We start from the raw sequence: 12,481 nt of genomic DNA, 5'->3' as shown, positions 1-12,481 counted from the left end.
GAGCCCGATGCGGGGCTCGATCCCAGGACCCTGGGATCATGACCTGAGCCGAAGGCAGAGGCTTAACCCACTGAGCCACCCAGGCGCCCCTGAAATCATCCTTTTAAGTTATGTAGCTGTTTAACTTGGATACAAGTAACCCAATGAATGGCAATTTCCAGCAGGGTAAAACTGCATCTGCCTTTTTCATTGCAGAATCCCTAAGACTTAACACTACCTCAGATGTGAGCAGTGGCCAATTAACCTGTTTTTAAAAAAAATGAATGTTTTACTCAACCTTACCCCCTACTGTATCTTCCAATTGGAACTCTTTCTATCCCAGCCCATTTTTTCCAGACAGAGCACACAAGGACTGTCCTGGCCACCCTACTCTCAACCTTGACCTGCAACTGCCTCACTTCCTCACCACAAAGTTCTGTCCTTCTCATGCTCTCTTTCCTCCAAGATCTCTTCGTCATTTCTGCCCCTCTCCCTGGAATCTTTCCCTCCTCTTATCTTCTCTGTTCTTCAGCATAACTGACATTTGGTGGCTAACGGCTTCCCATTCTTAATTCTCTTACAACATGGAATGCAGTCTTCCTTCCACCCAAGTGAAAGTTCCTTAGGGGGCAGGGCTTCTGTAGGCCTTGCCCATAGAGTCTTCAGAAAAATTCTTGGTTGTGGATGATAGGTGTACTAATCAGAAACTGCTGGGTTGTGGGAACAGAAACTGAAATGAGCCTATTTCATTAAATAAAAAAGGGATGCATTGGCCTGCATAACTTAGAAGTCCAGATTGTATCAAAGACTCACTTTCTGCCTGTAGATACCTTCTGTTTCCCTCTGCATTGGCTTTGTTTTCAGGTAAGTCTTTCCAGTCCTCACCGCAAGATGGCCTCCAGGCTTACCTTCCATTGGCTTAGTACCACTAGGGAGAGAACTTTTTCAAGAGTTCCAGAAAAAATCCTGGAGGTGCTTCTCACTGGCCTGGTTTGGGTCATGTGTTCATCCTGACTCAACCACTGGAGCATCCTAGATGGATGGCTAGGTATGGGTGACATACCCACTCCTAGATCTGGGGTGGGGTTATCTACCTCCAACCGCATAGACTGGATTGGTTTCCCAAAGGAAATTACTAGCTAGGAGCTATTATGAAAAGAAAGGGGAATTGCTAGGGGCACTTGGGTGGCTCATTGGGTTAAGCCTCTGCCTTCAGCTCAGGTCATGATCTCAGGGTCCTGGGATGGAGCCCCACATCAGGCTCTCTGCTCAGCAGGGAGCCTGCTCCCCCATCTCTCTCTGCCTGCGCTGCCTACTTGTGATCTCTCTCTGTCAAATAAATAAATAAAATCTTAAAAAAAAAAAAAAAGAAAGGGGAATTGCTATTGCATATGCAAAACAAAAGATCCAGACTATAAGGATTTCCAGTGTCCACCTTCATCAAGGACCTGAAGATACTGTAGGTCATCTTGCGCATTAGAATCATAGGGGAATTGTTTTGCTCTGGCTGGGTTTGGGAGATGTGCTCTTGGGGTCTGGACAGCAGCCCAGGGACAGAAGGAGGATCCTAGGATGAGGAACTGACTCAGTTCTGGCACTCACAAGCTCAGAAAAATTGTGACTCAGTTGTTCTAAGGTTAAAACATTTTTCTTTTTTTTTTTTTAGAGTTCCACAGGTGACTCTGTTATATCAGCAAGGTTGAAAAATTCTGCTCTGGGAAATGATGTTCTACCGCAGCAAGAAAGATTCAGATTAGCTCTTCAGGACAATGTCCCCTGTGTTAGAATTGGAATCTTCCTCCCTCTCTGTACAACTTTTCTGAAAAGGGTCACTGGAGTTTGCTCAGAGGCTGAAGATGGGTGGGTGAACTGTGGGTGACCCCAAGGGTCAAAAGCCCCTGAAAATAACAATAGCTACTATTTATTGAATGGCAACCGCAAGGCAGGCACTGTGCTTTGGGACTTTAGAGACTCAGTCCCTGTAAGTTTCAGTTTTTTCACAAACAATCCTTCCATGTGGGTATCATTAACATAAGCTCCATTTTACAGTTTAAGAGAGATTTGAAAAGCCTGGCCAAGGTACCCCACCAGGGAGTGGCAAAATGGGCATTGAGACACAAGACCATCTGATCCTGACTAGCAGGAGGCCTCAGAGAGGTGCATCACTCATGCCCCTAATGAAAAACAGGGGTAGAGGGTGGGAGTGGGCCCCCCAACCCCCTAGGTTTTGGGTTGGGGAACTCAGAGCACAGAGATAGGGTTCATTGCGGGATTCCTTAAATAGATTTTTATGAGAAAGTGAGTGTGTGTGTGTGTGTGTTTAAGAAATATAGGCGGATGAAGCCCCAGAGAGCTATGCCCCCCCTTCAATTAAACCCCCTGACTCCGACCTGTTTGGGTTCAGAGACCCCAGCCCCGCCCCCTTCTGTCCCGGTGTCCTCAGCACCCTCCTTTCACATACATGCTTTCTGCTTTCTTTTTAAATTCAGAAAAACAGCACCTCCCCTGGATTCAGAGCTAGAGCAAGAACCTTCCTCTCTCGGAATCTCTATTTACTTTGGGGTGCGCACTTGAATGCTGGGGGTGGTAATGGCACCGAGAGGGCTTCCCCGTTCACGTCCGGTTCCCAGGAGACCTGCAGAAATCGTTCCCGCCTACTCCCCTCGGCCCCCCTCCACCACCGCCCTTAGCCTGGCTCCGGGAGGGGAGTGTTATCCCGCCCAGAATCTGGGCGCCTCGGAGGTGGCGGCTCCCCAGGGACTGCAGGGAGAGCCCAGGCTGCGGCGCCTGCTCAGTTAGTGTTCACTGCGTCTAAGGCTCCCCCTCCCTGGCTCCGAGCCCAGCACAGGGGCAGGGAGGGGGAGCAGGAAGGCGGCGGAAGAGCCCACTCCGCCCGGGGCCCGGGGAACCGAGCTGAAGAGGGGACCTCCAGGGGGCAGCACCAGGCCGCTAAGCAGGTCCTCTCTACGCCAGCGTAGGGGTCTCCAGATAGCCCATAGGGAAGCCCCCTTTTAAGACTGCCGCACTGCCCGCCCCACCTCCATTTGTTCTGGATAAAGGTGGGAAAGTCTCCCACCTTCTCAGGCAGACCACCAGCTCCTGCCTGAGAAGCAGGTGGCCCACCACAACGCAAAGGGACGTTGGGGATGATCTAGCGATTATTTCCTATCCTCAGTTTCCCCAAAGACATCTGAAAAGCCATAGTATCATTGGTCAAGGCCGGAGGGTCAACGCTCCGCCTCTCCTGGGCGGCCTCTGCCCCGGCCAGCCCAGTCACTCCTCCCCTTAGCTCCCGCCCGGCTCCCACGGTCCCAGAGCTGGGCGGGAGGGCCCTGGATGACGGTGGCAGAACCCAGGCCCGACTCGCCCTCGCCCCCGCCCCTGGCCCGGGCTTCCCCAGTCCAGTCCTCGCCGGGGAGCCGCCTGAGCCGCGGTGCGCCTAGCTCTACGCGCTCCGAGACCTCCACCTGGGCGTCCCCAGCTCTTGCGCACGTTCGGGCTCCCAGCTTGGAACCAGGGAGGTGGGAGGGTGCCAGGGAGCAGCAAGCAACGACCCGGAAATGCCATATAAGGAGCAGGAAGGATCCCCCGCCGGAACAACCCTTATTTGGGCAGCACCTTATTTGGAACGGCCTGATATGGCCCGGCCGCTTCCGGCTCCGGGAGGAGGGAGGAAGGCGGAGGGAAGAGGCGGGGGTAACGCTGGGAACTCCGGAGCAGCCTGGGTCCGGGAGTCCTCAGCGGAGGCTTGGGTCCTAAGCTCTCTCGAGGCCTGGGCGCCCAGGGTGCGGGAGTCGGCTCGGGGGCCAGAGTGCTGGACGGCGGTGCCCACAGCTCTGGGATAGGGGGCTTCACGTCACTCCGGGTCCTCCCGGCCGGTCTTGCCATATTAGGGCTTCCTGCTTCCCATATATGGCCATGTACGTCACGACGGGGGCTGGCCCGTGGCGTTCCAGACCCTTCAAATAGAGGCGGATCCGGGGAGTCGCGAGAGATCCCAGCGCGCAGAACTTGGGGAGCCGCCGCCGCCAGCTACCGTCGCCGCCAGCTTCCGCCGCCGCAGGACCGGCCCCTGCCCCAGCCTCGGTAGCAGCGCAGCGTCCACACCGGCCGGCGGCGAGGGCGAGCCTGGAGGCCCCACCTGCTCTCGCCACAGTGTCCCCCGCGTCCCGCATGTGACCCGGCCAGGCCCCCCGAGAGTGTGTCCCCCGCAGCCACGGCTCCGGGCTGCGCCCGCCCGCCCCAACACCAGCTCTCCAGCCTGCCTGTCCGGGATGGCCGCAGCCAAGGCCGAGATGCAGCTGATGTCCCCGCTGCAGATCTCCGACCCATTCGGCTCCTTTCCTCACTCGCCCACCATGGACAACTATCCCAAGCTGGAGGAGATGATGCTGCTGAGCAACGGGGCTCCCCAGTTCCTCGGTGCCGCCGGGGCCTCGGAGGGCAGCGGCGGTAACAGCAGCAGCAGCAGCAGCAGCGGGGGCGGTGGAGGTGGAGGGGGCGGCAGCAGCGGTAGCAGCAGCGGCGCCTTCAACCCTCAGGGGGAGGCGGGCGAACAGCCCTACGAGCACCTGACCGCAGGTAAGCGGTGGCCTACGCCGAGGATTAGCCCCTTCGCCACCATCCTGGCGACCAGTCCTTCCCCACCGCCTTGCAGCGCCCTCTTCACCGCAGCAGCAGTGTTCTGGACCTCAGGGATGCAAGTGGGATTTCCCTTCCCTTCCTCAGGGTCATGTGTTAGAGGGATGCCTGGGGACATCCACCCTCACCCTCACCCGCCTGGTCCCTAGCGGTGCGCAGAGGAGCTAGCTTCTGTTTTGGATGGAGAGCTCGGGATGCGTGGGTGGGTGGAGGGGGGAGGGCTTGTTTTGAAAAGCAGAGCTGCGCCCCCCTTTCTCCAGACAGGCTTGCTTTGCCAGCCGCCTGTCCCCAAGGAAGGGCCGCGATCCGTGCCCAGGGATGTCCTGGCAGCTGGGGGTAGGGGGCGCGCACTAGCAGCGGCGAAGGGGTGCTGGCGGGAATCCCTCCGTGGCGCAGCCGCCGCTGCGGAGCGCTGGGAGCTGCAGTGGAGGGGGATTCTCCGTATTTGCGTCAGCTGTTGTTGAAATGGGCTCTGCCGCTGGAGCAGGTCCAGGAACATTGCAATCTGCTGCTATCAATTATTAACCAGCTCAGGAGTCAATGGTAGCCAGCCCGACCTTTTGCCTGGCAGCTCGGGTCCTTCTCGTCCTCCAGTAATTGCTCTCCAGTAACCAGGCCTCCCCCTTCTCTCTCTCCTGCCAGAGTCTTTTCCTGATATCTCTCTGAATAACGAGAAGGTTCTGGTGGAGACAAGTTACCCCAGCCAAACCACCCGGCTGCCCCCCATCACTTATACTGGCCGCTTCTCTCTGGAGCCTGCACCCAACAGTGGCAACACCTTGTGGCCTGAGCCCCTCTTCAGCCTGGTCAGCGGCCTCGTGAGCATGACCAACCCACCGGCCACCTCATCTTCAGCACCATCTCCGGCAGCGTCCTCCTCCTCCTCCGCCTCTCAGAGCCCACCCCTGAGTTGTGCAGTCCAGTCCAGTGACAGCAGCCCCATTTACTCAGCGGCGCCAACGTTCCCCACACCTAACACTGACATCTTCCCTGAGCCACAAAGCCAGGCCTTTCCCGGCTCTGCGGGCACCGCGCTCCAGTACCCGCCTCCTGCCTACCCTGCTGCCAAGGGTGGCTTCCAAGTCCCCATGATCCCTGACTATCTGTTTCCACAACAGCAGGGGGACCTGGGCCTGGGCACCCCAGACCAGAAGCCCTTCCAGGGCCTGGAGAGCCGTACCCAGCAGCCTTCACTCACTCCACTGTCTACCATCAAGGCCTTTGCCACACAGTCGGGCTCCCAGGACTTGAAGGCCCTCAACACCACCTACCAGTCCCAACTCATCAAACCCAGCCGCATGCGCAAGTACCCCAACCGGCCCAGCAAGACACCCCCTCATGAACGCCCGTATGCGTGCCCGGTGGAGTCCTGTGACCGCCGTTTCTCCCGCTCTGATGAGCTCACCCGCCACATTCGCATCCATACCGGCCAGAAGCCCTTCCAGTGTCGCATCTGCATGCGCAACTTTAGCCGCAGTGACCATCTCACCACCCACATCCGCACCCACACAGGCGAGAAGCCCTTCGCCTGCGACATCTGTGGGAGAAAGTTTGCCAGGAGCGATGAACGCAAGAGGCATACCAAGATCCACTTAAGGCAGAAGGACAAAAAAGCAGACAAAGGTGTTGTGGCCTCTTCTGCCGCCACCTCCCTCTCTTCCTACCCCTCCCAGGTGGCTACCTCCTACACATCCCCAGTTACTACCTCTTACCCATCCCCAGCCACCACCTCATATCCATCCCCTGTGCCCACCTCCTACTCCTCTCCTGGGTCCTCAACCTACCCATCCCCTGTGCACAGCGGCTTCCCCTCACCCTCAGTGGCCACCACATACTCCTCTGTTCCCCCTGCTTTCCCGGCTCAAGTCAGCAGCTTCCCTTCCTCAGCTGTCACCAACTCCTTCAGCGCCTCCACAGGGCTTTCGGACATGACAACAACCTTTTCTCCCAGGACAATTGAAATTTGCTAAAGGGAAAGGGGAAAGAAGGGAAAGGGGAGAAAAAGAAACACAAGAGACTTAACCTTAACGGCCAGGAGGAGGAGATGGCCACAGGAGGGGGTTCCTCTTAAGTGAAATGGAGGTTCTCAGAGCCAAATCCTCCCCCTCTACTCCACCCCAAGGTTGGCGTGGAAGGTCTGTTGGCCTGCAGTCCTTTCTGCCCATTTGTCCTTCCTCCCCAATTCCTATGCCCTTTGACTTCAGCTGCCTGAAACAGCCATGTCCAAGTTCTTCACCTCTATCCAAAGAACTTGATTTGCATGGATTTTGGATATATCATTTCAGTATCATCTCCATCGTATGCCTGACCCCTGCTCCCTTCAATGCTAGAAAATCAAGTTGGCAAAAATGGGGTTTGGGCCTCTCAGAGCCCAGCCCTGCATCCTTGTACAGTGTCTGTGCCATGGATTTTGTTTTTCTTGGGGTACTCTTGATGTGAAGATAATTTGCATATTCTATTGTATTATTTGGAGTTAGGTCCTCACTTTGGGGGGCGGGGGGAAGAAAAGCCAAGCAAACCAACGGTGATCCTTTATTTTGTGATGATGCTGTGACGATTAAGTTTGAAGCTTTTTTTGAAACAGCAGTCCTTGGTATTAATCAGAGCATGTGTCAGAGTGACGTTCCGTTAACCTTTTTGTAAATATTGCCCGACTGTACTCTCACATGTGACAAAATATGGTTTGGTTTTTCTTCCTTTTTTTGAAAGTGTTCCTTCCTTTTTGTCCTTTTGGTTTAAAAAGTTTCACGTCTTGGTGCCTTTTGTGTGATGCGCCTTGCTGACAGCCTGATATGTGCAATTGTGAGGGATGTGCTTACCTCTAGCCTTAAGGGGGGCAGGGAGTGATGATTCGGGGGAGGCTTTGGGAGCAAAATAAGAAAGAGGGCTGAGCTAAGCCTCGGTCTTCCAGAATGTAAGAAAAAAAATCTAAAACAAAATCTGAACTCTCAAAAGTCTATTTTTTTAACTGAAGATGTAAATTTATAAATATATTCAGGAGTTGGAATGTTGTAGTTACCTACTGAGTAGGCGGCGATTTTTGTATGTTATGAACATGCAGTTCATTATTTTGTGGTTTTATTTTACTTTGTATTTGTGTTTGCTTAAACAAAGTGACTGGCTTATAAACACATTGAATGCGCTTTATTGCCCATGGGATATGTGGTGTATATCCTTCAGAAAAATTAAAAGGAAAATAAAATAGCTGCGGTTGGGTGCGTGTTTCCTGGGCTGGGGTGGGGGCCCTTTTGCTTTCTTTTTTTAATTTTTTTAATTTATTTATTGAGCGAGGAAGAAGAGAGAGCGTGAGGGGAGGGCCAGGGAAAGAGTTTTTAAGATTTTATTTATTTATTTATTTGACAGAGACTCAGTGAGAGGAAGCTCAAGGGGGGTGGGTAGTAAGAAAGGGAGAAGCAGGCTTCCTGCTGAGCGGAGCCGGATGCGATGCCATGATGCCGGGCTCAGGGCCCCAGGTTAACGACTGAGCCACCCAGGCACCCCAGGGAAGGTGAGTCTTAAGCAGAGCCCCCTGGGAGGCTCCACATGGGGCTGGAGCCAGGGTTTGAGTTGGGGCTCCATCTCACCATGGGAGATCAGGACCTAAGCTGAAATGGACAGTCAGTTGCTTTGCCAACTGTGCCCACAGGACCCCACTTTTCCATCTTTTTTTTTTTTTTAAGATTTTATTTGTTTATTTGACAGACAGAGATCACAAGTAGACAGAGAGGCAGGCAGAGAGAGAGAGAGAGAGGGAAGCAGGCTCCCTGCTGAGCAGAGAGCCCGATGCGGGACTCGATCCCAGGACCCCGAGATCATGACCTGAGCCGAAGGCAGAGGCTTAACCCACTGAGCCACCCAGGCACCTGGCTTTTCCATTTTTATTGAAGGCTCTGAAGGGCTTTTACTGAGAAAGGGAAATTCCTTTTTTTAAAAATTTATTTATTTTTAAAATTTTATTCATTTATTTGACAGAGAGACCACAAGGAGGCAGAGAGGCGGGCAGAGAGAGAGGGAGAAGCAGGCTCTCTGCCGAGGAGAGAGCCTGATGTGGGGCTCGATCGGAGGACCCTGAGACCATGACCTGAGTTGAAGGCAGAGGCTTAACCCACTGAGCCACCAGGTGCTCCTTAAGTTTATTTTTTAAGATCTTATTTTTAAGTAATCTCTGTACCCAATATGGGGCTTGAACTCACAACCAGAAGATCCAAGAGTCACATGCTCTACTGACTGAGCCAACCAGGCACCCCCACTCAGAGTCATGCCTGCTGTGTGTCACTTGAGTGAATTCTTTGAGAACTGTGTCTGGGTCTCTTCTTGATACTGGGCCTCAGTCGGGGTGGATTGCAGCCTTATCTCGGTTAATTAAAGCTAAAGAAGGCCAGAGGCAGAAGTAGAACAGGGGTGCCCAGGGGCAGTGCTATTCCCTTAGCCCCAAATGTTTGGCTGGCCCTGCCCCTCCTTCTCTACCCAGGGCTGGAGAAAGCCATGTTCTTGGGAATCCCTGCTATAAACACTTGGGGGAGATGAAGGATGGGCACAAGAGCTTTGGGAAATAGTAACAAGGCTAGACCTGACTCAGCCTCTCCTTCCCATCTTCCATGGCCCCAGAAACCTGAGGGTGTCAAAGAAGCCTAGAAGAGGTGAGGGCCAGTTCTCAAGCCAAGAATCCTTCCAGGAAGAAATCTCATTATGTGCCAGCTGGAGCTGTGATCCTTGGCAGCTTCCAGGAATACAGGGCAGAGTGGGCAGGAGGTTGGCTTGGTATTTAAGGTTCCCATCCAGACCAAGTTTGTCCCCATTGTGTAGGAGGCCTGAGGTGCTAGGTTCCCCAGTCCCAGCTCCCTGATGGTGCATACTCATGGCTGGAGCAATTCATGGGGCTTATTAGCATCTGTCTGCTCTGTGAGAGGCTTTGAGCTGGTCACAACAATGCAAATTGTTGGTTGAGGAGACAGAGACATAAGCCAAAAATTATAACATGGTGTTATGTTATATAATGTGGACAAGTGTAGGACTCTGTGAGAGATGGACAAGGACACCCAACCAGCTCAGAAGCTTAGGAAAAGTGGAAAAACTGAATTGGGAAGGGTAAGTAGGAGTAAGTTCAATTGACTTGCTTTGTCTGTGAGCCAGGGAGGGTGTTGGTGACTGCCTGGGTGGGTGAATAGATAGGCTATTGAATGCAAACACTACCTTCAACCCTGATTTGAGCATTTTTTTTAAAAGATTTTATTTATTTATTTGAGAGAGAGACAGTGAGAGAGAGCATGAGTGAGGAGAAGGTCAGAGGGAGAAGCAGACTCCCCGTGGAGCTGGGAGCCTGATGCGGGATTCGATCCCAGGACTCCGGGATCATGACCTGAGCCGAAGGCAGCCGTCCAACCAACTGAGCCACCCAGGCGTCCCCGTGATTTGAGCCTTTCATGAATTGCTCTGACACTACCATCCATTGGTCATTCGGGTGCAATAGATTTGATGTTCTGGAATTCCCAAGCCTTGGCTCCTCTCTCAACGTCTGATCCTCCCAGTCAAGGACAGGGAAGTATCTTCTATACCCAGTATGGCTATCAGGCCTTGTGTGGGGTTGATGTCTAACCTGCTCCACTCCTACCTCTGAGGGTCTCCCAGGTTATCCATGGAAAATGCTTCTGGAGCCAGGGCAATTCCAGCAATCTCCTAGCATTAGCCCAATTCTTTCTTTTCTTTTCTTTTCTAGCCTTCAACTACCAACCCTGTTGGTCTCTGCCCTTTCCCATGATATCAGACTCCTCAGCCTGGAACAGGAGGAACCAAACCACCTTCCATGTGAGATCCCGGCAAAATTGCCAGTCCTGATGAGACAATATTTGTATTGACACACCTTTTCCCAGCCCCACCTACCCCTTCCCATCTCACTCTGGGCCCAGAAACACAAGTCCGTGCCTGTTACACATTCTTAATAATTCCTCACCACAGACTACCAAGGCGGGCAGTGGGGGAGGGGGTGTGAGGGGGAGGGAGAACATGGCAAGAATAAAGTATGAAAGAAGGGGCAAAAAGATTCTGTTCCTCTAAAGCAGAAAATCTCTATGTTATTATTACGATGCGTCAGACTCAGATTACCAGTCCCCCTTCCTAGGGCATCTTATTCTTGAGGTCTGGGATGGGGACCTGGAACTGATCTTCTTAACAACCACGCCCAGCAATTCTGATGCAGATAGCTTGTTGAGAAATTCTGCCAAGATTGCTAGCTAATATTTATGAGTCCTGTCACCAGGGTTCCTTTGGATTCTGCCACTAGAAACTCAAGTTTCTCCACACAGCTGAAATAGAACAAGACTCAAAAATTGTCCCATTTTATGGTCTTATAGTATTTAAAAAAAAAAAAAAAGTGTTCATTTTAACTCCTGTTCCTGTAAGGGAAATCTAAAACCAAGGGCATAGGGCCGTGCTGATAAAAGCTCTAACATCATCAAGGCTGAGGTTTAGGGACCCAGATAGTGTTGAACAATTGACTGTTACCTGGGGGCATTGTCCAGGGCCTCAGGGATGTGGAGGACTGAGGACGTGGGGTGGGAGAGCCAAGGAGGCAGGGAAACCCAGCCAGCTAAAGCTAGGATTAGATTCTGAAGAAAAAGAAGAAGCAGGTTTTAAGGACCCTTGACCCTTCTTCCTAGTACCTGAGAGATACTCTTCTCTCTAGAATTTTAAGAATGTTGAGCCTCATTTTTTTGGAAAGATTCTAAGCACTCAGAAAGACATAGCATAGCCTGGTTGTCAGGCTGGGTTTAAGGTGTGCTTCTTTTTTATTTCCCCCCGAAGATTTTATTTATTTATTTGACAGAGATCACAAGTAGGCAGAGAGGCAGGCAGAGAGAGAAGGGGAAGCAGGCTCCCCACCGAGCAGAGAGCCCCAAGCGGGTGGATCCCAGGACCCCAAGATCACGACCTGAGCTGAAGGCAGAGGCTCAACCCACTGAGCCACCCAGACGCCCCTAAGGTGTGCTTCTTTCTACCTCCCCCTTCTTGGAACCTCCAACCCAGGAAGAAATGGAGTCAGGAATGGGTACTATAGGAACAGAGGTAGTTTCTGCAATGTCCTCTTCTCTCCCCATTCCTGCTCTTTTCCTTGGTTCAGCCACACTTGGTGTAGTTTGAGAGGGGAAGACTGAGCAGAGTGATATCTCGGTGGTCCTAAGGGAAATGAGGCAAAGTCTAAAAGGATCAGGTGTTGAGCAAATAAGGTTTCAACATTTTACTCGTAAGCCTCCAGGTGCTAATAAGATTTTTGCACCCAAATAGTAAATCTAGCTCTTTACTGTAGTGATTTTTCTTCCCATCTCTTTTTTCCATTACCAGAACCTAGGAAAGCCTTATGAGGCAAAGCTTACTGGAGAAGTTTTCTTAGGTCCAATCAGCAGCTTGGCTCCTCATTTGCAAGAAAATCTATTTCATCTCTCTTTTCAGGAGATCTCTCCAGCCCATCCTCCTCAGTGCTCAGGTTGTTTATTATTATTATTTTTTAAAGATTTTATTTATTTATCGGGGGGGGGGAGAGAGCGAGCACAGGCAGACAGAATGGCAGGCAGAGGCAGAGGGAGAAGCAGGTTCCCTGCTGAGCAAGGAGCCTGATGTGGGACTCGATCCCAGGACGCTGGGATCATGACCTGAGCCGAAGGCAGCTGCTTAACCAACTGAGCCACCCAGGCGTCCCAGGTTGTTTATTATTATTATTATACCTTTACAGAGGGGCAATTGATACAGAATAAACTGTACAATTTGGTGAGTCTTGATATATGTGTTCACAGGTAAAACTGTGACCACAATTAAGATAATAAACATATCCGTCCCTGCCCAAACTTTCCTTGTACCCCTTTGCTTT

The 12,481-nt window shown here is 52.2% G+C and overlaps 1 protein-coding gene across 1 annotated transcript; it reads left to right on the top strand.

Moving 5' to 3' along the window:
* The first annotated feature begins 3,959 nt into the window (after positions 1-3,959).
* EGR1 (early growth response 1) lies at positions 3,960-7,824 on the top strand. Its single transcript, XM_044226640.1, has 2 exons — positions 3,960-4,560; positions 5,263-7,824. Exons 1-2 carry the CDS (start codon positions 4,254-4,256, stop codon positions 6,588-6,590), a joined length of 1,635 nt encoding a protein of 544 aa, XP_044082575.1. The 5' UTR covers positions 3,960-4,253; the 3' UTR covers positions 6,591-7,824.
* Positions 7,825-12,481: the final 4,657 nt, after the last annotated feature.

Source organism: Neovison vison, chromosome 1, assembly GCF_020171115.1.
Source record: "Neovison vison isolate M4711 chromosome 1, ASM_NN_V1, whole genome shotgun sequence".
NCBI classification, from domain to species: Eukaryota; Metazoa; Chordata; class Mammalia; order Carnivora; family Mustelidae; genus Neogale; species Neogale vison.
Note: the sequence above shows the minus strand (reverse complement) of the source record. Positions and strands in the feature narration are given on the sequence as shown.